Source organism: Thermobia domestica, chromosome 4 (genome assembly GCF_964235325.1).
Source record: "Thermobia domestica chromosome 4, izTheDome1.hap1.1, whole genome shotgun sequence".
Lineage (NCBI taxonomy): Eukaryota > Metazoa > Arthropoda > Insecta > Zygentoma > Lepismatidae > Thermobia > Thermobia domestica.
Window position 1 is genome coordinate 6,141,847 of NC_137457.1, and position 25,671 is coordinate 6,167,517.

At 34.5% G+C, this 25,671-nt stretch overlaps 1 protein-coding gene across 1 annotated transcript in view; it reads left to right on the top strand.

Moving 5' to 3' along the window:
• Positions 1–24,601, top strand: part of LOC145683619 (uncharacterized) — a 36,472-nt gene extending 11,871 nt beyond the window's left edge. The window contains exons 4-11 of the mRNA XM_081754957.1: positions 3,163–3,234; positions 11,187–11,231; positions 13,684–13,707; positions 18,978–18,998; positions 22,516–22,539; positions 23,348–23,392; positions 23,634–23,678; positions 24,498–24,601. Coding sequence (XP_081611083.1) covers positions 3,163–3,234; positions 11,187–11,231; positions 13,684–13,707; positions 18,978–18,998; positions 22,516–22,539; positions 23,348–23,392; positions 23,634–23,678; positions 24,498–24,601 — 380 coding nt within the window. The remainder of the gene's footprint in view (positions 1–3,162; positions 3,235–11,186; positions 11,232–13,683; positions 13,708–18,977; positions 18,999–22,515; positions 22,540–23,347; positions 23,393–23,633; positions 23,679–24,497) is intronic.
• Positions 24,602–25,671: the final 1,070 nt, after the last annotated feature.

Below are 25,671 nucleotides of genomic sequence, written 5' to 3' on the forward strand. Positions count from 1 at the left end.
AAATTATGCCAAATATTGTATATTCATAAATACCTAAGGGGCCCACATGAGCTTTAGGGGGGCCCAGGCAAGATTTATTTAACTATTTTCGGCTAATATTTTGCAGTGGAGGCCAATGCTTATTGACGAAATGACGGAACTGAAATAGCATATCTACATTGTACCGAGAAATCATTTGTCTCTTATTTCTCTTTGAAATAATGGTGTTTTTTTTTTCAAAAAGAATACAAAAATTGAATGGAGTATCTACTTATACTGTACTCATTTTCCCCACTGTTTCGTTTTCTCAAGATGCTAGTGTAATTTGGTAATGTTTATTGTGGAACGTACATATTCGCAATTTTAATATTTCTTGCGGGAAAATTTAAATCTCAATTTTGATCAGCTTGTAGTTCAAATAAATTGAACGAACGGAATAAAATATTTTAAAAGATTCGTTGTCGCTTCATATACACAAAAAGTGTTGAAAAAAGTAAGACTAACAATAAGATACATATGCTTTTATTACGAACGAATATACTCGTGTTTTTAAAATCGGTGATTTTCAAGTGGCTAATTCGGGCCTATATTTTAGACAGTTTTAGTAATGTTTGCTTCCACGTACTTCTACCTTCAATTAATTTCTAATGGTATTTTCGTAACCTAATATTTATAGAAAAATCGAGAATCTGAAACATAGATTTGCAATGTTCTGTTTTGTAATGCAGTTTCAGTAGTTTAGTTTCATTCCCATGGGAGTTCCATAGAGAGTTCTTTGTTGGCAAATGTACAACTTCGTTTTAATCCCAAAAACTTCAATAAAAACGAATTTTCAGGTGGAACGAATTATCTGTTCTATCCTTTTCTTCAAACTTCATGTTCATCTTCAACCAGATACCAACTTATAAAACAAATATTTAGCGGCGCATACATAAAACCTACTTGTAGACTTGGGAAAAGGTCAAAAATGGAATGAATCTTATATGCTGATATTAGATGTTTTGATTAATTCAATTTTAAAATGTACTCTGGATTCTACATTGTTCGACGTCTTCTCTGCTTTCTTATGGTGTGGAGCAGCATTCCAGCTGCGTACAGTTCAATAACTTTGTAAATGTAGTTTGGAAACAATAACTTTATTCACTGTTTCATAGTATGAACACGTTTCTCTAGACGCACATACTGTACGCTATAAAGATTCTCAGACACGCACAATAATCTGTATTTAGTTAGTCTGTTATTTATAGTTTACTTCGTATATGTTTCTTGCTAAAATATCACACTTTAGTTTTAAAAATATTCATAATATGAAATGTAAATATTTTTCCCTCAAAATTGAATGTGAAAAATTTGGTATGTCTTATGTGCCGGCAAATACAGTATAGTGCATAAATATTTTGTTACCTAAAATAGATTTAAAATATTGTGCAGCCACCCCCTTGTCAGTCTGAAAGCTCAGATAATGCGCTAATAGATAGTGTAATTGGGGATGTCAGAACTGACAAGTTGCGCCCAGGATTTTTGTTAACATTGAATTTGGTAGAGCGTAAAGTATAGGATATGACCTTGGGTGCATATAAATAATGTGGTGTCTGGTTCGGTGTTAATAATTTATAATCGTGATTAATCATTTGATGCTAATATTACCGTAGTTCGGTCGATCTGGGTTCGATGATGGCGAACCAGACAACCAGCTAAATAAATACACTTAACATATATTATTAAATAATTTATTCTTGATTATCATGACAATTAGATTAGTAAACAACTTAGGGCTCTGCATGGGCAGTGTGGCTACTATCTATCTTCCTATTTCATTCATAAAGTATCGGATTTATAGTTTAAACTTAAGTTAATTTAACTGACTTTAGTTGAAGCTAAAGATCATCGGTTTCGTTATTAATTGCTTAATTTAGACATCTCAAGAGAAACTACTAACCTGATTGCCGTTGAAGTACTTCGGTCTTGGTATGGAAGTGTCCAGATTATAATCACTAAGAATATACAGACTTGGATGTTGAATCGCGGGATCTTTCCGAAACGGGAGTTTAGTCGAGACTATCCTCCTCGAGCTCTACCTGCAGGTCGAAAACTACCTTCCGTATTTCTTGCAATCCTCTGAATTCCTATCGTTGCAATTACCTCGTAGGTGACTACTTTGTAGCAAGACTTCCTTATATCTGACTCTGAATTTTTACCATATTTCCTGGTTGCGACGTCTATAGAGCAATGTGCGTATACACGGAAGTCTGGTTTTAAGCAATGCAAGAAATTCTTAAGTCAATATCCTTATACATTTAGACTATCTAACCTGCCGATTATTAATGTATCCACCACAATAAGATCAAACATATACAAAAGAAACAGATCGTGATGTCAAAGGGGTTGAAAGGGGTAAGAAGGGAGTAGCTTTTAGGACTGGTTAATCTACTTGCACTTACTTGTAAATCTTGGTGTTGCCTTCTTGATGATCCTTCCAGTGGATTGATATTCCGTCCTTCCTTCAGCTGGGCGTCCAGGTAGTCGTGTATTAAGAGTCTGCAAAACCCGGGCAGGAAAACCAACGTTGCGAATACAGTAAATCTAATCAAGGTCAAAATTACTCTTTAACGGATTATTCATTGCAACTGATAACTACAACGTTTGCTAAGGCAAAATGCCCTCTAAGTTAAAGCAAGGTGAAACTTCTTGTAAAGACGAAATCGTGTTTCGTGCTCCTACATGTTGACTCGTCTCTCTTGCGATCCGGACCCTTCTCAAAAGTGTCTCAATGTCACTCCGGGTTAATATCATGGGTCGTTGACTATTTCTTCAGTCTTGATGAAAAGTGCGTGCTCATAGATTAACCAAAGGTGAGGTGATGATAGGAATGTTGACAGTAAAACAATCTGTTGTTTTTATTGATTGAGAAATTACAAGTGTAAGAAAGAAATAACAGACAGCATGAAAACTTCCTAGTAGGAAAAGCAAATGAACTTATAAAAAAAAACAAGAAGTGATTCAACATTAAATGAACGATTATGCTTTTCACTGTAATGAATTTTAAAATAAAATGTCCCATAGTTCGAAATAAAATGTTTCGTTATGTGTCCAAATACATATATCTTCACAATATAATATGTATCTCAAATAACTATCAATAAAAACTCTAACAATTGAATTTTTTCTCTATTTTATGAACAGCTGCAGCAGGTGGAGCGGCTGCCGCTGGTGGAGGAGGTGGTGCTGCAGGAGCTGCTGGTGGTGCCGCTGCTGGTAAGTTGATGAACAACTATAACCTTTAATCGAAACAAAAGGTAGATTAGTTTTAACTGTACAACAAATATGGTCCTATCGGGGAAACAGGTCATAAGCACGTTTCAATGGGTCCAAGAGTGTACGTGATACTACTTCACAGAGTTGAACGTAACCGTGGCAAAAAAGCGAGATTGCTAGCTTCCCCTTGATATTCCACCGGATCACAGAAGTGTGTTGATCTCTATCGGTTTGTTTCTTTGGGCACCTAATGGGGAATGTGAGCTTACCTTACCTCTCCGGTGCCAAGATTGGAGACATCAGTGGACTTATACACTATAGGAGAGTTCCCTCCAGCAGTAGGTTACCTGGGAAGTCCATTTCGGTCTATCGCATAGTGGCGCATCCCATTATAGTATTTCTGATATGAGTGTTAGCAACTGCTTTAGAAATTGTGTCTTTATGAGCAATAATAGTGAGTTCAAAGTGGATCGAGGCCCCCAGTGAGACTAGGAGAAGTTTTTTCTTGCCAACTTGCCAACTTTCTTGCTAAAAGATCTCCGTGAAGAAATTCGAAGCTCGATAGAAGAACACTTCAACCCAGTGCTGTGATGTGCCAAGAACGAAACCAAGTAGCAACTTTTAATGGCAGAGATAAATCACTTCCCATTGCTGAGATGTCCTAGAAATGATTATGATTTCATACGGTTAGTTGATATTAATGAATTTCGGCAAGAAGAATCTTCTCCGCATATTAGGTGTCTTCTAATTATTCGCTTTACCCAGTGCGTAGAGTTTCTACATGAGGAACCAATCAAAGCAAGGTAATGGTGGTTTCTTCGTTGGATGATGGTAGAGTCACAAGTGATAAGTTATGCACCGCAGTTGTGTGGTTATATTTCCATTTTAAGACTTACAAGTAATTTCGAGGTAAACACAAGAACCTGGTATAGATCGACTCGAAAAATTTGTTAACACTGGGAATAAAACATGCAACTACGCGTTCCATACTCACATTTACTAAACATTCAGCTACACAACAGTACATTGTGGTTGATGTTCTTTCCAAAAGTTTAAGTTCCAAAACACAATATTATAGAGGACCAGTGCTTTCCTTCTGGAGAACAATGTGTTGGTATTCAGCAACTTTCATATTTATAACACATCTTCCTATATGCCCTCATCGTCACTAGGTTGCTTGTTCTTTTGCATCAACTGCAGAATAACATACAATAAGCAACAGTGGGCTTATATTTTTGCTTGGGTTAAACTGTGTGAAAAGTGGTTCTATTATCCTCAAGAGCAAAAGAAGCAGAGATGATCTAGGTTAAGTTACTATCAGATTCATGCAGAGAAAACTTTTCACATTCACTGTGAGATATTGAAATAGAGTCTAAAGTGTGATTTCATGGGTGTAACACGTTTAGAAGTTAATATTGTTAAGATATTCATGAAAACCACAAATTAATTCTCTCCCATTTGCGTTTCTTTATTTTCTAATTCCGACGTCACCTAATGGCAGCTCAAAATTTACTGGCCAACACTTGGAATCTTAAATCGAAGAATATGGAGGCAAATCAGAATCGTGTTTTTCAAGTTCACTTTCCTACGGCTGTTTTCAGACTTTGATGATAATTCTTTTTAATGACTAAATAATTCACTTTTTGGATAAGTTCAGAAGAAAAGTGTAGGTGCTGTACCAACAGAAAGAGGCACTGTTTAAAGTCAGTTTTTAAAATTTGTAATGTATTTTACCAGGGTGCGAAATCATTTAAAAATGGTGGGGGGGAAGAAGTTCAGCGATCCACACTAATGCTTCGTGGAGCCACCAAAAAATTGAAATATTAATGGATTATTATTATTATTATTATTATTATTATTATTATTAATAATAATAATAATAATAATAATAATAATAATAATAATAATAATAATAATAATAATAATAATAATGTTCAAACTAGTCGTCATTGCTATTTAAAAATACTTAAATGTTATTTATTCATTTAACCAAAATTGGTACACTTATCTACTGCATTTAATATCTACTGCATTTCAGTGCGTATGGTCCAGGGTTAGACTTCCATGGGAGCACATTCCTCTTGTGTTTACCATCATATTGAAGACTGCATTCACGAAAATAGCAGTATGAGATCTAGAAGTAAGAAATAATAGCTCCTGAGAATCGTTGTGCTAACCAAGCATTAGATCTACTATGTTGAAATGCTCCACCTGGCCAGCCATAGATCCTTATGAGCTGTAGAGTCAGAGTATAGCTTTTATTATTTATGAAATTACCGTTTCTTCGCTAAGTATGTAGTGTTTTAGTTTGGTCGTTCAGATATCCAGTCACCTTTGTAAGTCTAAATGATACTATGTATATATATTGTATTATTAGCAAGAATACATTATTATAAATAACAGATATGATTTCTATACAAATACTTGATAGACAACAAAAAGCCGTGTTGCCTCAATGGTAGAGCGCTCACCTCAGATGAGTGGGATCATTGGCTGGATCCTAGCTCGCGCCAAATTCTGCTTGTGGTATACAAACAATTGTGTGGGGGTTTTCTCAGGGTCCTCCCGCTTCCTTCCACTATCTTAATCCACCCTTATAATTCATCTAATCATGACCGTCTTCCTTAGCCTTAGTGAATATTCGTAGGACGTTAAACTTTAGAAAATAAGAGCACAAACACTATAATACGATTGATTTGCTGATTTAAGTTTAATGACCCTTTTCAGCAGCGAGGCTATGAGATGTGGACTTACAGTTTAAAGCGGAATCCGAACCACGGTAATCGTTCAAATTTTTGTAAGGTGCTCTCACCGGGAATCGAACCCAGGACCCTGTGCACCGAAGATGGTGAGCGCGTGCTAGCCACTAGACCACCGAAGAGAGCCACAATAATACGAGTATTCAATGATTGTGTTACTCTATTTATAGACCTAAAATATAGTTTGCAATAACGTTTCTTATCTTAGAGAAAAATTTTAAGATTAAACTTCACTTTCTTTCCGTGTGTAACGAGAGCTGGACATGTGATGGCGAGAAGATACCCACGTACGAGCAGCAGTAACAGCATCCAATAATTTTAAAGAAAGTCCACTGAGTTTAATTATCAATAAAGATTGCAAGGTACTCGCCAACATACGGTTTCTTTCGGAACTTTTAATATGAACAACACTGAATCAACGTTCACAGGCAGCAGTTGATAATGGCACAGAACGAACTTTCCGCGTTAAGGCTTTAAGAACTTGAAAATCATTTACTGACTTAAAACTTGATTTGTACTCTCTCCATTCTGACACTGTAGAACCCCCGCTTGGTCTAGTGGCTAACACGCTTAACTTCAGTTAGCGTGGTCCCTGGTTCGATTCCCGGTGGGGTACAGTTGAACGACCAAAGTGGTTCGGATTTCATTATAATCAGTAGGTCCACGTCTCCTTTAGCCTAGCAGGCATAACCGTGGGACGTTAAACTAAATCAAACCAAATCATTCTGACACTGCAGTATCAAGATTCTAAAAAAACAATTGAGCTGCTTTATATACGTCTATGTTACCGTATAAACCACTCATGCTATTACGATCTTTATTTTCAAACACTGAAAAGCACTTTAGTACATCATTAGAAGGAAACCTTCTTTCCATTTCATCTACTAAACCCTGGATTACCTCCCACCTTATTTGATCAAACTCTCTATCATCACTCCCTGTATCAGATGCTTGTGTGCAGTGCACTAAATACTTATCTTTGCAAAGACTTTGGTAGACATCATCTTTCATACGCATTTCCCTCAGAGCATGGATTGTAGGTTCAATTTTTTCTTTCATTGTACGAAACTGCTTCCTTTTGCATCGTTTCACTATTAGACAGAATGGACACAATACGAGTATCCAGAAGAAAACCGAACAATAGAATGTTCTTTTTCTCCGACAGTTAGTTTTTTTTTTTTTTTTTATGTAAATACCACTCAGTTTAAAACTGTCTGTTGAAATGGTCATTATTTTCATACTCCAAGAGTAGAAATTGCATCATACACGAAAAATATGTAAAGGCTGCCAATAATGCATCCTTCTCATTTGAAATCCAACGTATGTGAAACAATCGTTTGATTTTTAGCAGTCCTGCGGCATCTGTGACTATCGCGATACTTTTAAGTTTTGCAGCTGTAGATGACTTATTGAACACCTTGTAAAGTTCGCCTAACAAACATTCAAAGTTGTGAACAGCATCCACAATACCAAAAACTCTTTCAGAAACTAGGTCCATTCGATGTGCCATGAAGTGTACGCTAATTAGGCACGGGTTGACATTTCTTCCAATTTGAGCAGCAACACCTTCGTTTCTCCCAATAAACACTGCGTCCACGTCCGAACTAAATCCAACAAGTTTTTCTTTAAGATTAAAAATATCTATGCCATCTTCGGAAAATGCTTGAATAATTTTCTCTTCAAGGGATTTTGCATCGGCATTTTCTACAGGCACTAATTTATAAAAACGACAACAAGGTTTATTTTCTTCGTCCACATATGTTACATATAACAGCAAGTGCTTACCGGCAAACCTGTTTGTAGATTCGTCCACTGAAATTGAAAAACAATCTGAGAAATTTTACCAATTTTGCACGTAACTGGTATGCTAGAGAATAAAGGTCTTCATCTCGTCAACAACCGAACAACCGAAAAAGTTAAACATCTGATCCTTTTACAAATAAACTACGTTTTTTTAAAAACAGCATGCATTTAAAATTATTGTTTGTCTGAAAATTTTCATTATAGACCTACTTATATTTTCATATTAAGGTGTCCCCCCTTACAGATTTTGGTGAGGGGGAAACTCAAGTGTGAAAATTTTGGTGGGGGGAAATCCCTCCCGTCCCCCCCGGGATTTCGCACCCTGTATTTTACTATTCACTGAAGTTGTACTACATCTAGTTTTCTTTTCCTAAATTGTATTATGTTAGAAAACTAAATTCCCTGGAGTTACAGAATTTTACCTAATAAGTTTGAAGACGCAACTGGGTGATACTTGATCAAGTCACGGGTTGCTGGTAAAATACATCTAGTATTCTATACGAGAATGCTTTACGTCTTATTTCAGTATTCATTCCCTCACAGTCTTTGACACTTCAAAACTTGTGCTCTGAAATCATGTTGATTTTACTCGCAGATCTAAGCTGACGTAGGACCATATTGATCTGTGATATGCATACAAACAAACAAAAAATAAAAAATAAAAAAATGAATATAAAAACTTTTCATTATACAGTGAAACTTGTGAATAACAGAAATCGATGGGAGGCGATTGCTGCTCCGTAAAAGAGAGTTTTGTGTTCCAAAGATGTAAAACAGATGCAGATTACTTATAATTCGAGCGGTAATTTTAAGTAGCATAAAGTAAATATGAGTATTTTAGTTGTAAATGCAAATACAAACTAATGTACTTCTTCTTCTTTCTCACCTTAACCACAGTTTAGTGGGCAACATGGAATTTTAAAGCTTTTCTTTTCCTTGAGAGAACTGTTATATACCTTGATAATGTCTCTTTTTCGTAACTGCATCTAGATATTCTACCTGTGATCTACCTCTTCTAGGTTTTCGATCTGCCTCTCCCTCTATCAGCACAGTGATGCAATCGGAGTGCCGAATAAGATGCCAAGCATGCTGTTTCTTCTTTTTCCTATTATCTCCATGATCTGTCGTCCTTCATTAGCTTCCTTTAGTACGTCTTCATTCCTTTTTCTTTCGGTCCATGATATGCGCAGCATTCTGCGCCAACACCACATTTCAAATGCTTCCATCTTGGATATTTCAGCTTTTCTCAATGTCCATATCTCTGATCCTTAAAGCGCCACGCTCCATACCAATGTCTCAATAAATCATTTTCAAACGTCCAATGACACATTTCTTGATGTTTGCAGTCCTTTTTTTCTATTGAATACTTGTTCAGCTTGCACTATTCTGGAACTTACGTCTTTTTCACTTCTTCCGTCAGAGGATATTAGGCTTCATAAGTAGAGGAACATCTTAACGTCTTCGATTTTCTCCCCCCCCCCCCCCGAGCCTAACCTTTGCCCCTAACTATCCTGCTCTTGTGCAAGTTATCACTTTGGTTTTTGTTCTTATTTATATTCATTTTGGATGTTTTTTTCTAGTTGGTCGTTTATGTTTGAAAGTGCGTACTGCAAGTCCTTTTCGTTCTCCGCTATCAATGATATGTCATCAGCAAAGCATATTGTGCTGAAAACCTGACCATTCACTTTTACTCCTTTCTCGTTTTTATCAAAGAATTCTTTCATAGTCTCTTCTATATAGACATTGAACAGGAGAGGCGAAAGTCCATATCCTTGCCGTACTCATTGCATTTTGTACTTAATACTCCAAATTATTGGGGATTTTCAGAAAAGAAAGAGACTAAATGAGGGGAGGGGATGAGAGCAACAGTGGTCTAATCCACATTTTTTTTTTAAAGAAATTGGAGAAAAATCAAGTTAAAGTTAAACACATGTGCTTTTTATAGAATATACCGAAAGCAACCACAAGTGGTTGAATGTGTCATACATTGTACATATATATATTGTACAAAAAAAACACATCTGTTTAAGTTTAACTTGATATTTCTCCATTTTTAAAAATGTAGATTAGACCACTGTTGCGTTCACCCCTCAAATATTCTTCGTTGAAATTTTATAGTAAAACTAACTAACTAGCTTCTTTCTCTTTGAAGTTATAGTGATAAATTCAACCCTCAAGGGAAAGAGGAGTAAATTTGTAAAGGAAAGGAAGAAGTTCGAAAAGAACTTTGACCAGAAGAGTGATTAATCACAATTATTTGAAGACTTTCTAGAATTTCTACCAGAAAGCGATTTACAGTGGTCGAAAGACAATCCTGTCAGATAGGGACCGAAGGGCATTAAAACGTATTGTAGTAGCTTAAAAGAAGACCACTGCAATGAAAATTACGTCAGAACTCAACTCCGCCCTACAGAACCCGGTTTCATCGAAAACAGTGCGACGGGAATTTCATAAAATGAAAATGCATGTCAGGCCCCTATCGTCAAACCCCTGGTCACAGCAGTAAATGCGAAGAGGCGTATCCAGTGGTGCAAGGACCACAAGGCGTGGATCCATGAACAGTGGAAACACGTAATGTGGTCCGATGAATCGACCTTCACCTTGTTTCCAACAACCGGTGGTGCTTACGTATGGAGAACACCGTCGCAGGCCTATGATACAGACTGTCTACTCCCAACTGTAAAGCATGGTGGTGGTTCTATTACGGTATGGGCAGTGATATCGTGGTTTTCTGCAGGTCCCATCATAGCCCTGCATAAAATGATGAATGCTAAGGCGTATGAGGTCATTTTGGAAGATCAGGTTCTACGCATGGCACAAATATTGTTCCCTGATGGTGATGACATCTACCAAGATGATTTGGCACCCTGTCACGCTGCAAAAACGGTGAAATCATGTTTTGAGGAGCATTACCAGGAGCTATCACACCTCCCCTGGGTCCCACAATCACCGGATCTGAACATCATTGAGCCATTGTGGTCTGAGTTAGAAAGGCGTGTTCGGTCTCATTACTCTCCACCAGCATTCCTTAAGGAACTGGAGCATGTTTTGGAGGAACAATGGTAGAAAATTCCACACACCACGATTCAGGAGCTGTATATCTCCATTCCACGTCGGATCCAAGCTATTTTGGACTCAAAAGGAGGCCCCACACCATACTAGGTATGATTTTCACACTTTGGATATATATATATATATATATATATATATATATATATATATATATATATATATATATATATATATATATATATATATATATATATACAGCATTTTTGGGAGGATAAAGATCACTTGTTATTAAAAGGCAGCCGATTTGGAATGTTAGACTCTGATTATGTAAAATTACAAATCTTTGCATTGGTTTTCAATTTCTTTTTCACTTAACAGGTGGTGGTGGAGCTGCAGCAGGCGGTGCAGCAGCAGCAGCATCAGGTATGTTAACACTTAAGGATACATTGAAATAAACAGACCGTCTCCTTTAGCCTAACCATCATAACCGTGGGACGTAAAACTCAAAGATTTCAGTTCATTTCATTTTGAAATGAACAGAAAAGTGTTTATTGAAAAGCTAATTCACTAGCTTTAAGTGACTCCTTCAAGGTAGGAAATCAAAATAGTTTGGTAAAAATTGCCTAACCTTTCGGAAAATATGAATTATCACTACCACTGTATAACTGTCTTCAGAAACACTTGAATTCACATGTGAAATCTAATTTTGTTTTAATAATGATTGTATACATGTAGGGAAGATATAAGAAAAATACTTTAAATTTTAATATATTGTCGTGTTCCTTTTAAATATCACACTATGTTCATTTATTAATAATATTTCGTGCAAGGTATTGAATCAATATCCACTGACGTAACTAAAGGGCAGCATACAGGGCTTGTGCCCCGGGCTCCGGTTTGGAGGGCACAAAATTAGGCAAATATTTATTTTCAGTATAAGGCAAGGAAAGGAATTTTTTGCAAACTAAAGATCACAAAATATCTCTAAAACCTAAGAGGACAACATGACTCACCTACCTTAGGATCGTATCCATAGAGCATAAGGTTAAATTTATTTTTTGAGGACATTGTAAAAACCTTTGTAGTCAAAAGACCCCTCAAAGTTAAATTTTAGTTCTTGCTTTTTGTGTTTCATTATACTTACATCGATTTAAAAGATTTGGAAAATGTTCGAGTATAATACTCGAGACAACAGCTTACCTGTTTGCCATAATTAAATATTCTATTCTAAAGTAACAGAGTGTTGATTCATTCTACATATATGCACATTCCGACATAATTCCAAAAACATTGTGATTCGCAGTTATTATGATAAGATTATAAGAATATGTCAAGCATGCTACTCTTAGATTGTTTGAGCTCCTTCGTGGCTAAGCAGTTAGCGTTCGCGCCTATGGCGTGGGAGACCCGGATTCGATTTCCGGTGGGAGCTCATGTTCGGATTCCACGTTAATCAGTAGGTCCACGTCTCATATAGCCTCGCTGCTGAACGGGACGTTAAACTCAAAATTAACTCAACTTAGATTGTTTTTCAATCATATACTAATTAAGTTGGTGTTTTATACTAAAAATTAAATTATGTACTTCAATTTTGAAATGGATCTTTAGCACTTGAAGAAAAAATGAAAAAGGAGAATTACTGTGTGATGCTAATATCAAGTGTAGTCGGGGAGCATTTTGGTTTGGTTGCTCAGGTGGGAGGACGCTAAGGCGAGTTCTTTCCCCTTGGCGACTACCAGCCTAGTTGTGTCACTGTCATTATCGCGAATATTATGAATTAAAGTTATTTAATATGGACTTAAAGAAGGAAGAATTTGTTTATATGAAAATGAAAGCTTCAAGGTTTGTAGTGAGATCAAAGAAGTAAATGAAAATGAAATCTTTTGCTTAACGTTCTGTGCTTATGGTGCTTAAGAGTCCCTATCACTGCGAAATTAAAATATCGCTAATTTTACAGTAATTATGTGATATCTTCAAATAGATAAAAGATAATCGAAAAGTGGATCAAGACCTCCCTAGACGATGTTATTTTGCATGAGGTACCGTTATCACGAGTCACCTAGTAGCTTTCCGTTTGCAGTTATTTAGAAACGCGAAAATAAATGCCTATTTTCTAAATGTCTGGAAATCGAAAGCAGATAAATCAGTCATGATAACGACATCTCGCGCAGAATAATATTGTCTAGGGAGGTCTTGTTCCACTTTTCGATTATCTTTTATCTATTTGAAGATGTCACATAATTATTGTAAAATTAGCGGTATTTTAATTTCGCAGTGATGAGGCCTCTTAAAGTATAGGAAACAGGTATTTTATAATTATAAATGATTTTTGTAATGATAAAGGTACAACGAAAGAAGAACACATCAAGAAAGTTCAGGAGCATGACCCTTTCCACCAAAAACTTTTATACCTGGGATTTAACCAGATACTCCTTTCCTTAGAGTTGAACGTTCTATCAATGTAATCATTTTCTACCGTCTTCCTGGGTGGTCACTTAGCTGTCTTCCATAAGAAAAGATAAAATCACATTGAAAATATGTTAACTATTATAAATGAAGCCCTGAGAATAAGTTTTATCCGAATGTCTTAGCTTTTATAATATGAATGGGATTTTAAAAAAGAAATGTTAGTGTTATGTTCCTGGTAAGAATATATAATGTTAACTTGTTAGTAAAAATATAGAAAATATTATTCAAATCTTTGTAAATATTCACCAAAAACACTCAAAAAGAAAACGGATATTTTTTCCTGCTTGGTAAAACTAATTTAATTTAAAGATAAGAAATTTTTAGAAAAGTAATGAATTAAAATAAATGATATTAATGTGCTCTTTGTTCCGTAAGACATACTCAAAATATCAAATTTACTTTTCAGGTGGAGCTAAATATGGACTAGCAGGTATATTATAGTCGTAATGATATAGGTAAAAGTTACAGGTAACATTTAAAGAAGGTGAATATGATCCTTTAATTTTATCCTGCAATGCCATGTGCAGCATAAGTATTCAATTTATTTACGTCTTCATGTTTTAAAATCAAATTTTAAGATTAGTTGGAAAGTTCCTGTACGATTTATTAGTTTCAAAAGTTCATTTCTTATGAAGAATCATATTTCTGTAAAGTTTATCAGCATCGTGTGCAGGTACTCTCATTCGAGAAAGATCGTTTTATCGAAATTGAATCTTTACTTCACATCAAAAATTTAGAAGTTCATATTTTTTTTTTAGGTGAATGTATTTTCTCATAGTAGCTTTAATGTCTAGTGAATACAATTTTTAAGATTCAATAATATATCATCATTCCAAAGAACTAATTGTTAATAGGTACCTTCAGAAATATAGAAATTTCTTGTATTTCACTAATATTTTCCTCTAAACTTATGATTTTACTTCTATATCTATGTTTATTTGTTTTTATTTATTTTACCGCTTGTACTTTATGATATTTTTCACATGTGACTTTATTCCGTCTGCATATATTCATTAAAGTACGAAAGATACACTGGATTGATGAGAAGATAACCAACCTAAATATCGTTCAAATAATTTTCATGAAATGAAATATTTCATAAGCTTTTGACGTCTTTAGGAAGTTTCAAGCAAACTCTGAACTTTTCTATGTTATTTTAGAGTAAAATTTCCCCCCAAAATATGATATATTTCATGTTAAATACATCTTGAAGTCCTAGTCATATATTTACTTGTAGTAATTTTAGCAAAAACTTACAGAACTACTTTAAACTGAGAATTATACAAAATTTAAAGGATAGCATAGACCACTTTGTAGAAAGTCACATGTGACAAATTATTTATTCAGAAGTCATTTTGTACATAAAATACCGTTATTTTGATGTTATTGTATTTCATCGGCCTGACTGTAAGTAGAATTCCATTCCCATCCTTTAGCTAGCTGAAAGAGTATTAATTTTGTCACTGGATTAATGAGAAAATAACCAACCTGAATGATTTCTTATATTTATTATTAAATGGTGAAAAATTTCATTCAAATGGCTTTCCTTATCTTCTAGAAACGAAATACTTTGATAGTTCTTCACATGTTTGAAAAGTTTCAAACAAACTCTGAACTTTTCTATATCGTTTCTGAGTTAGGTTTTCCCAAATATACTATTTCACTTTAAATATATCTTGAGGACTTAATACACCGTTTGTCCTAAGATAATGTTAAAGAATATCTTATTAATTACTCTTAGATATATGCTATGTTAATCTATATATAGAAAATAAACTAAATTGATGGATATATTTTCTTTCTAAGGAAAGTACGTAAAAAAATACATGACAAAAATATTTGACAAGTTATTTTCAGTATTCAGATGAGATTCTGCAACATTTGTCATTTTTAATGTGTCTGAAGCATCGTAAGTAAACTTAACCTTTTATTTATTTATATGACCTCAAAATGTTTGCTCTACTTTAAATTATAGTCTACGTAAACTACGAGTTCAGTCGAATAATGTATCTCTAAAGCACATTTCTTCAGAGCTTAATCACTTAAGCCTCACGACATGAAAAGACTGTTTAAGTTTACAGATCCCAAGCTCGAAATCTTTCTATCGCTCAACCGCACACGTTAACCTGTAATCCAACTAATTTTTGCCTTTAAACTTATTTATCCTTGAGTCCATAGACCAGGTTTTAATTGTAAAATCGAGTGAGATCAACGTTTTCTCTTAATCCCATCAAATTAACAAACTTTTATTTAGGGTATGAATTTTACCAAAATTTAAAATTATATACGTAAGATGTAAATATTTCCGCCAGAAAAATGTATACGCTCTTTATCATCCTGTATGAAGATATTGTCATTGCCAATTCTTCTGAAATTCATGTGTGTTGTAGTACGGTTTTTCGCTCAACAGATGTCGGTACTGTCATCACGGTTAGTGAGATAAGAAAATGGCAGGAGCACGCTTGACGTTCGACCAGCGTAAGTACGTTTTGAAGTGTTTTTTTTTATCAGGTTTGGGAATGCTATCGCAGTGCAACGTCAGTGGAGAGGAAAGTTTGGTACTGAACAACCAACCTGATAAAACGCTTCAAAACGTATTTTACGCTGCTCGAACGTCAAGCGTGCTCCTGCCATTTCCTTATCTCACTAATCGTGCTGAGAATACTGACATCCGTTGACCGAAAAGCTGTACAACAACATAAATTTAATTGAAAACAATTTACAATGTCAACATCTGTAGGGCAAAAAACCATACTACAATATATTTAAATTTCAGAACAATTATCAATGCCGTATTCTGATACGGGAAGACAAAGAGTGTATACATTTTTCTAGCGTACTCTGTGTATTCCAGCAATATTCAGTTTCTGGTGAGGTATAAAATTTTCTAATTTTAGTTTTAAATCAATATTTTGTTTCAAAATATGGACTCTATTACTCTAAATAATAGAATATAAAATTGTTTCCGTTAGCAAAGTTTTAGCACGATTTTTCTTCATAGAATCTGAACCTTTATGGCTGGTTGCACAATATCTGCTTAAAATTCTACTTCACTGAACAGAAGTTTATCTATGAGATACATTTAAGTTGTATAACTTTGCATTACTAATTCATCAACAATAGTATTTCTTAACTTTCTTCTCACCTATGATGCATTGAGTAATCCACTGACACATATCATACAATTTTTTAACTAACTTAAATTTAAAAAACAATAAGACGAGTTCCATAGGAAATCCCTCTTAAATAAGACGAGTTCCAGAGGAAACGATAAAACTTAGAAGCTGAAGTGTGGGAAGAAAATGCTACCTCATTTCCGGAGGTTGGAAAGAACATTCTTAGTGATATTAGATTATGTTTAATCTACACTACTGTAATTTTCAAAAGCCCACATCTGTCAACAGCAATTGTCTCTCCTGGAACTTAGTTTAGAAAAAGCATAAAGATCGAAGTCTTCTTTCAGTGGACTGAAAGTTAGGATATGTTTGAGATTTGACTCCACATAAAACAACTGTGTAAAACTAACCCGTGATAGAAGTCATATTCGCTTCTAATGGAAGGAAAACTACCTAATGATCTAATTACTGCATACACCAATTAGTGTGCTAGGTAAATTTTCTTCTCTCTCAAGCGATAGAAATGTATATTTTTCTCAATGTGGCTTTCCTCACAAGCTGTCTCGGAAATAACCAAACAAATATAGGGATGGACAACAATATGGTAACACCTGCTCTAAAAGAGGTAGCCATTTCAAACATGATTTGCATCTGAATTGTAGGTGTCGCTGTGGTCACATCCTGTGAGGTATGTAACGTGGCTAATCGAAGAGATGGGCCAATTGCAGTTCAGCGACTGATCCTTGCAGGTTATTGGGAATCATGTCTGAGTTGACAGTTTCAAAGAGAGAAAAATGGGTACGCTTATGCTGGGAGCTTCCGTGACGAAAGTAACGGAAATGTTTGATGTATCAAGAGGCAGTCTCGAAGACCATGACTGCCTTGAGTGCTCCGGAGAACCGCTCCAGCGAAGCACCAGTGTGCATCCAAGTGGAGGTTGCATAAGAGAGACAGATGCACATTGGGTAGGATTGTGGCCAAGCAGAAGATCCAAAAGTCACAGCAAAGCTGAGTACAGTACTTACAAACCCTGTTAGCTTCAACAGTCGGAAGAGAGTCCACAAGCAAGGTCTTTATGACAGATCTACAATTCCCAAACCACTCGTGACTGTTGACCATGCATTTTTACAGAGACAGTGATGCAACACCAATAATAACTGAACAATGAAGCAGTGGAAAACTGTCATCTGGTCGGATGATTCTTTATTTACATAGTTTCCTATTGCTGGCGTGTGGAGTTTACGTGTGGAGAACACCAGCAGAAGCGTACGATACAGACTGTCTGTTACCTAGAGGAAGCACGGTGGTGGTTCAGTGATGATTTAGGCAGCCATATCCTGGTATTCTGCCGGACCTATCATCATCCTGCATGGAAATGTCACTGCCAAGGTATACGTAAAAATTTTGAGTGACCAGCTGCATCCCATGGTGCAAACTTTGTTCCCAAATGGTAATTCCTTGTTTCAAAATAACAGAGCCCATGTTCATATAGCTCATATCGTCCAGGGCTGGCTTGATGAGCGCGAAGGTCAAGTGTCACATCTACCATGGACTCCACAATCACCAGAAGTCAATATCATTGAGCCCTTGTGGTTAGGTTTGGAGACAAGGTGCGAGTCCAAACCTACAACTTGCAGCTTCTTTGGCCAAAAAATGGTACAACATCCCTTTCACAACCATTACCAAACCAAGACCTGTATTTCTCAATTTCTCGTCGACTGCAAGCCGTTCTGCTTGTCAACGTTGGTCCTACCTGCTATGAATAAAGGTAATCTGCAATTTTTCAGGTGTTTCCATATTTTTGTACATCTCCTGCATTTGTTATTGAAATGTAGAAAAAGTGCAACTCTTAACTATGTATAGTTAATATCAGTGGCGTATTTACGATTTTGTTTCGGGGGTGCTTTGCTAACTTTCGGGGGGAGGGGCTTTGCCTCAAAATGTGAAAATTCTGCAAGATATTTCATATACTTTACAATAGTAAGTAAGATTTCGGGGGGCTTAAGCCCGGAAGCCCCCTAAATACGCCACTGGCTAATATATTGTTTGTGGCACTTCTCTTAAAGCTTAAGCACAAAAACATCGTTTGTATATGTTCATGCTTATAAACTTTAATAAAACGATTTTGTCTATTCCCTCGGCATAGCTACAGAATTTTGAGGTACGCTGCGATACGGTCTTAGAGAATCCCAAAGTTACAGACTGAAAGAACTCATATTTTAAGCTTTGCTTAAGCTAACCTGACACTGTTATCTTTCAAAATTACTAAAGAAGGAACTTGACTTTTAAACAAATATTGTGCAATCAGCAAGTGATTTGTGTTCTTTGATAGAATATTTTTAAGACGTTACAGGATATTTTAGTTTCATTTAAATATATTAATCACAATTTAAGTTTGAGCTCATAATATTGATGTTTAACTATTCACTTAGGTATTTAATTATTATTTAAGTATATAAGATATCTATGCCCAGGGCTTAGCTATTGAAAGAGTAATAAAGACAAAAAGTAAGAATTGAAACAAGTTTCTACAAGTTTTACACATTGTATTTGAATATTTTACTAATATCATTTTTCATTATAGGAGGGGGTAGTGATTATAGAGGTACGTCAATTTATATTAATACTTAGCATGCACATTAGTTAAAAAGTTAACTGGAAAATTGAAAAGTTAATACCCGGATAAAATTAACGTAGAAACACCATATACCAGTAGGATACTGGTAGGGAACTATACATGCTTTGAGTGACAACTTCAAGCTGTGGATGTAATAAGAAGCGAGCGTTTCTCGTGGAAATTTTAACCTTGTAGCTGCCGTTGGTTACGTGCCGAAAAATGTTCGAGGGTTTCCCAAAGTCTACTAAAAGTTCTAATATTTACGAATCTTTGAGACGGGTTGACGTAGATGAGCTCAGTTTGTACAGTTGAAGCAGTTTGATCTAGAGGTATTGTGCTTCTCGGTGGATGCACACTTACACTTCTGCATGAAACGTGCTACCATTGTAGATCGTAGAGCAAGCGTATCATAAAAGTTACGACTAATGTTGCAAGTGGAGGTTTGAGTTAATTCACATCTTTGATGAACGCAGGGTTACGATCACAATGCCACTTGACAGACTTCCTATAAATATTTGCTACCTTACTTCCTGTATTTTTCCACATTGAAAGTCGGGAAAGAAGCACTTGAAAGGATGAATGATACGATGTGTTTGTTATTGAGATCCGTTTTGCCTCTGTTCTACTGACGGTCATTTGAAAGTATTTATCCATCATGTGACCTGCATATTTCAAAGTGTAAGTGGCAGAGACGCGAAAGACTAATTCACAAAACCATGGTGCGGAGAGCCATAGTGTACAATCTGATGTGCAAACAAGCTGACACTGATCACAACATAATCGAAACTTTTCTATTCATGTTTGTACGCCATCAGTTAAATGTGTCTATTAACAGCAGATACCCACAAATGTAAACTGTGTTATGCAACGTGCTCTCCAAGTTATACAGGGTTTTCATAAAGTATGGACGGATTTAATTCGCTTATAATTTACATAAAAATGCTCATATTGAAATCAAATAAAGTGCAAACGGTAGCGGAAGGATTAAAATTTTACCTGTAATCTGCACCAGCTCAGTTCATTCACCGCCACACCTCCAACTGGGCGCCATTTACGTCCACACATTCGCGTAGGCGGCGCTGGAATCCACTCACAGCGTTCCGCCGTGTTTGATCCGAAATGCCAGCCACAGACGCCCTGATTTTGTCCTTTAAGTTCTCCAAACCACTTGGCTTCTTTGCATAAACTTCCGTTTTCACATGACCCTAAAGCCAGAAGTCGCAGGGGGTAAGGTCGGGTGATCTTGGCGGCCAAGCGGTCGGGTCACCGTGGCCAATCCATCGGTTAGGGAATTTCTCGTCAAGGAACTGTCTCACCTTGATTGCATAGTGAGGGGGTGCCCCGTCCTGTTGGAACACGATGTCGTTCTGGATTCCACGTGCTTCCAGTTCCGGAATGAAGTATTTCTGCAACATATCCAGGTACGAATCTCTATTCACGGTCTCCTCTTCAAAAAAGAAACTTACCCTTGCCCTCCCTCTCCCTCTTTCAACGTGTTCAGAGTTGCCGCTTATCTAACAGTGTTGCCAACTAAAAATTTAATCCTTCTGCTACCGTTTGCACTTTATTTGATTTCATTATGAGCATTTTTATGAAAATTATAAGCAAATTAAATCCGTCCAGACTTTATGAAAACCCTGTATATAAATTCTTTGCGTGTACGTCTTTTTCGGTCTTACAACCCTAGTGAAAGATATTAATCAACTTGCGTGTACGTCTTTTTCGGTCTTACAATCCTAGTGAAAGATTGATCTACTTGCGTGTACGTCTTTTTCGGTCTTACAATCCTAGTGAAAGATACTGATAAAATTGCGTGTACGTCTTTTTCGGTCTTACAATCCTACTGAAAGATATTGATCAACTGAGTCGTCCAGTTCGGAAACGGTTCTTGTCCATTGATATAAAATCCCAGAAAACCGAGAAAAATCGTAGGACCGATGCGTTTTATAGAACTGGAAATATTTTAGGATATTCAAGTTTTTCACATGAATACATTGAAGTACTCCCAGGTCTACAAAAGATGAGATCCTACATTTTCCCTACGTTTTCTAGTATTTTCTGTAAATGGACAAGAGCGGATTTGGAACTGGAGGACTCAATGTGCCACGAAATGAAAGAGAAGATTAGAATGTCATTTACTATAAAATGATAACGAGAATCTCTTCAACCTTCTATGCAGGATTGCGACCTACATTAAGGTTGGAAGAAAGTAGAAGAACGTATTGACATGGAATTTTGATAAAATCTTATACGCTGACATATTTGTGAAACTCGTGTGCACGTGTTAGAGTGCACATTATAAACAGCGTATGCATAAGATTTGATTCACGTGGAATTATGAATCCTGGGTATTCATTTTTCATTTTTTCAATACTAGAGTAATATTATAAAGTTAATATTTAAAGTTAATTACACTACTGCATATATTTTTTAGAAGTAGTAATATGCAAGTATAAATAATTCAAGAATATAAAGAATTCGCTAAAGTACGTACTGTCGATGAACAGAGAAAGGGAAATAAAAACAATCTTTAGTGTAATGGTGTGTGATTATTTCCTTTAGGCGAATGAAGTTAAAAACTAAAGACAAGCGAATTATTCCTCACAGAATGAAGGAGGAAGTGATAGAACCCCTGGAAAATCTAGACATGATAATCTTAATCACTCAACCTAGACAGACTTCATCAGAAATATCCATTCTTAATCCAAGCCACGGAAATAAACAGAAATTTATAGAAATGATTAAATGTTCTTTTTTGAGAACAAAGTCACTTAAGTTCCTAGTACAGTAAATCCACGCATTTCTACTTACAGCTTAATAGTACCTATTTTTGTATCTAGCGAATCTGAAAAATCTAGTATATACAACCCAACGATTCATACTTCAAGTCCGGCAATTAGTGGATGTCAGACTAATATTGTAATTAATCTTGACAATATAATTACTTCTGTTCTAAAGATTATTGCCGAGATAATATTTTACTGAGATTTTTCTTTTGTCTATTTCATACAGGGTGTAAGGGAGGTAATGCAAATACTGCAATAGGTGATTGTAAGTGACTAGTACATGAAAAAAAGGTCATATGAACATATATTTGAAGGCGTTTTGCAATATATTTGAAATGAACTTTTTTCATGTGCTAGTCACATACAATCACCTAATGCAGTATTTGCATTACTTCCCGTTACACCAATATACGCACAAATGCAGAGTAATAAATTATCAAGATTGCAGTATATTGATAAAGGACAGAAACTATGTATGTTTAATAAATATTATTTATAACAAAAAGTATTAATATATATTGCTCTGTAAACATGAAGCTACTCTATAACTGTTAATATTCTATAGCTGAAATAAGATCACAAATTATTAAAATTCAAGTCGAAAACATATGTTCAATTTCTTGTAGATTAAAATAAAATACTAATTTTAAATTGCTAGTATGTAGTTTGAACTTTTACATAAATAAGGATCACTAGTTTTTGTTGCTTTTCATTTACAGGGTCAGGCTCGCTCACCGCGGCAGGTACGTTAAATTACAACTTCTCATTATATTTAGTATATCGAAGATTACCTCACTAACAATTTATAATTAATATTATTTGTAAATATCACATTCTAAAATTAGATTTTGCAAAATGCTGAAATTATGAGACCAATGCTGTGCTTAAACCTGCTTATAGAAACTCTTTCTATGAATACCAAGTTTGGTCCATAAAACGAAAATTTTGCTAACAAATTTTTAGACAAATTTGCGTTCATATTAACAAACTTTATGAACACCCTATCACACGTGTGTTGATAAATCTTTCAATTTTATCCCAGAATTTCATGGAATATAATCTTAGAAATGAAAATAATAACAGAAATGAATGATCCAAAAAATAATCCAGAGAAAATAAAATTCTTCAATCAGTTAGTTAAGCATTGAGAACAATCGGTATCAAGGATACATATAAAGCATGTCTTGTGTACCGAGAAACAGGATATTTTTTGAATTTAGTAATAATAATATTTAAAATGTTAAAGAAAATCATACAATATCATCATTTATCCGAATTGTCTTTATAGAAATAGACTTATCTGATTTCTAATGCTCAAAGAAGATATTATTCAATTACATTGAATCTTCGCCAGATAAAACTCACATCTCCAGAGTTTTAAAGGAAAAACTTAGGTGGGTGACATCAATTGAAAGAAAAAAATATCAAAAAGCAATGTAACTCAAAAAGTATTAGCAACTTATTTATACAAACATTAATGAATTTGTAACTATACCAAGATGTCTTTCTACTCTTCTTATGCATCTTTGTAATTGATTTTTAAATTTCCAGGTTCGATAGGCGTAGTTGGTACTCAGGCACAGGGTATTGGTCAGGGTGAGTGTCGATTTGTATTTCAAAACCTATGTAAAGTAATAAAATTTATCTTTTAATCATATGGCATAATCACATAACACTATGTTTCTAATAATTTAACGTATTAGATTCACGTTCTATTTATTTTTGATGAAATTTCAAAATAACGAAATTGTTTAATAGCATGTTCTAAACTTTTTGTCACACAAAATTTTATGAGTGATTACGAAATGGTTGAAATACATATTTAATTTTCTTTCAGGAGGAGGTCAGTCAACGGGTAGTATGACGCAGTCTCTAGCTACAGGTAAATAAAGGATGTTTTTCTATTTTAATTTTAATTTGTAAAATCTTACGTAAATTACAGAAATTTTAAATCAATATAAAACTAGTGAAATTTATCATCGATTAACTGAATCAAATTCCTCATTCTAATAATTTTTTAAAACACACATTTAATATTGTTTCTGTACAACAATTATTTGAGTATAGTCCTTATTAAATGACACATTGCATGTTTTCAATTTCAAATTTCGTTCAACACAGATCTAAAACACTATAGATTGTATTTTTATCACATACCTCTAAATCACATATTTTTTCTGACCTTCAATATGTAAGTTAAAACATGTTCTTCAAACAATAGAATGGAAATAAAATTAATAAACAGAAATAATAAGAATTTAACACAAATAAACTTAGATGATTTTTAAGTATCAATCTTCTACTTCAAGAGAACATCAAGTGAAGAGAAATTTCTTCTGTTGATTTTGGAGACAAGCTTCAAGTAATATAGATAAAACTTAAAATATATTTCCTCCAAAGTTAAAACATAATTATGATGAAGATACAAAAGTACTTTAACAACGTCTTTTTATATGTAGGAAATATTTAATGTAATGTAGAGACATTGTAAACGTAATTTTGTCTCGAGATTTGCATTTCATATCGAGGTAATTGGGTAGCAGAAAGTTCGTACGCATACAGTATATTTTCGATATATTTTAATGTGAAAGTGATGCGATAAAATGCTATATTTTATCACGAATAACTTATGTAGATTTTAATTACATAATAATTCTTTTACGTTTCTAAAAATTTTCCTGTTTGTGTTTTTTCTTTACAGGTTCAGGGTATACAGCCTCTCAGACCAATAGTATGAGTGCAGGTAACTATGCTCTATGCGTAATTCGGGATGGCCTTCATGGATACAAGTTGATCAATTACTGAACCCTTAACTTCAACTAAAACCATGTCATGAAATTTTGTTATTTTTCACTTTCTCAAAACAATAATGTTGAAATAAGAATGATAGTGCTGCATGTTAACTCTACTCTTTATTTCCTGCATTAATAAATTAGGTACCTTTCCAGTACTTTTGTTGTTAATACTTTAAAAAAGATTTTTGAAGTTTTTGATTACTACTATTAAAATATTAAACAAATATTTAATTTTTCTTAAACTATAATATTCTAATTAATACATTTTTACATGAGTACAATTTGTTAATACTTTTGCTTCTTAACAATTTGCAAATACTTCGATTGTTACATTTTTGACTATATACAATAGTAATATACAATTTTTCTCAAACAGAAATAATGTTGAAAATGTAAAATTTGTTTACCCCACTGTTCTTTCGGATAATAAAAGTCTATCAAAATGTATAACTCATATAATTTTCAACTTCAAATCTTAAATTCAAATAATTTATCAATTCCTTTTTAATAATCAAATTCAAATAAATACACAATATACCTGAAATTTCTAATTCAAAACAATGAATGAAAGTAAATTCAAATAAAATATTCTAAAATAACAACTAAGAAGTATCTTGTTCATCATATTCGTACATTTCTATATTTCTATATAACATTAACACAGCTATAAACTTGTCCTCCACATAATTGATACATTCATATTACCTCGTAACATCATATCACTTTCACTTTTAAATTTCCAACTGTAAACAAACATCGATTCTAGTAGTAGTTAATGACAAATTTAAGTTGATAGTTTTGCAGCTGTTTGTTTCAAATATATTTCGTTTGAAATAATATTTATTATTTCATATAGTGTAGTGATCAAAATTAGGTGAGTAAATAAAATGTTAAGTTTCTTGTACTCTATGATCACAAATAAATATTGTTTATGTGGTTCTCATTAACAGAGGTGAGCATAGTAATTTTTCCACCGTGAAAGAAAAAAATATAATTTTCTACAAAATCTCCTGGGAGTACTACTTCTCAAAATTACATTCACATATGTATCAAAATAGATTCTTTCACCTAAATTGGTAT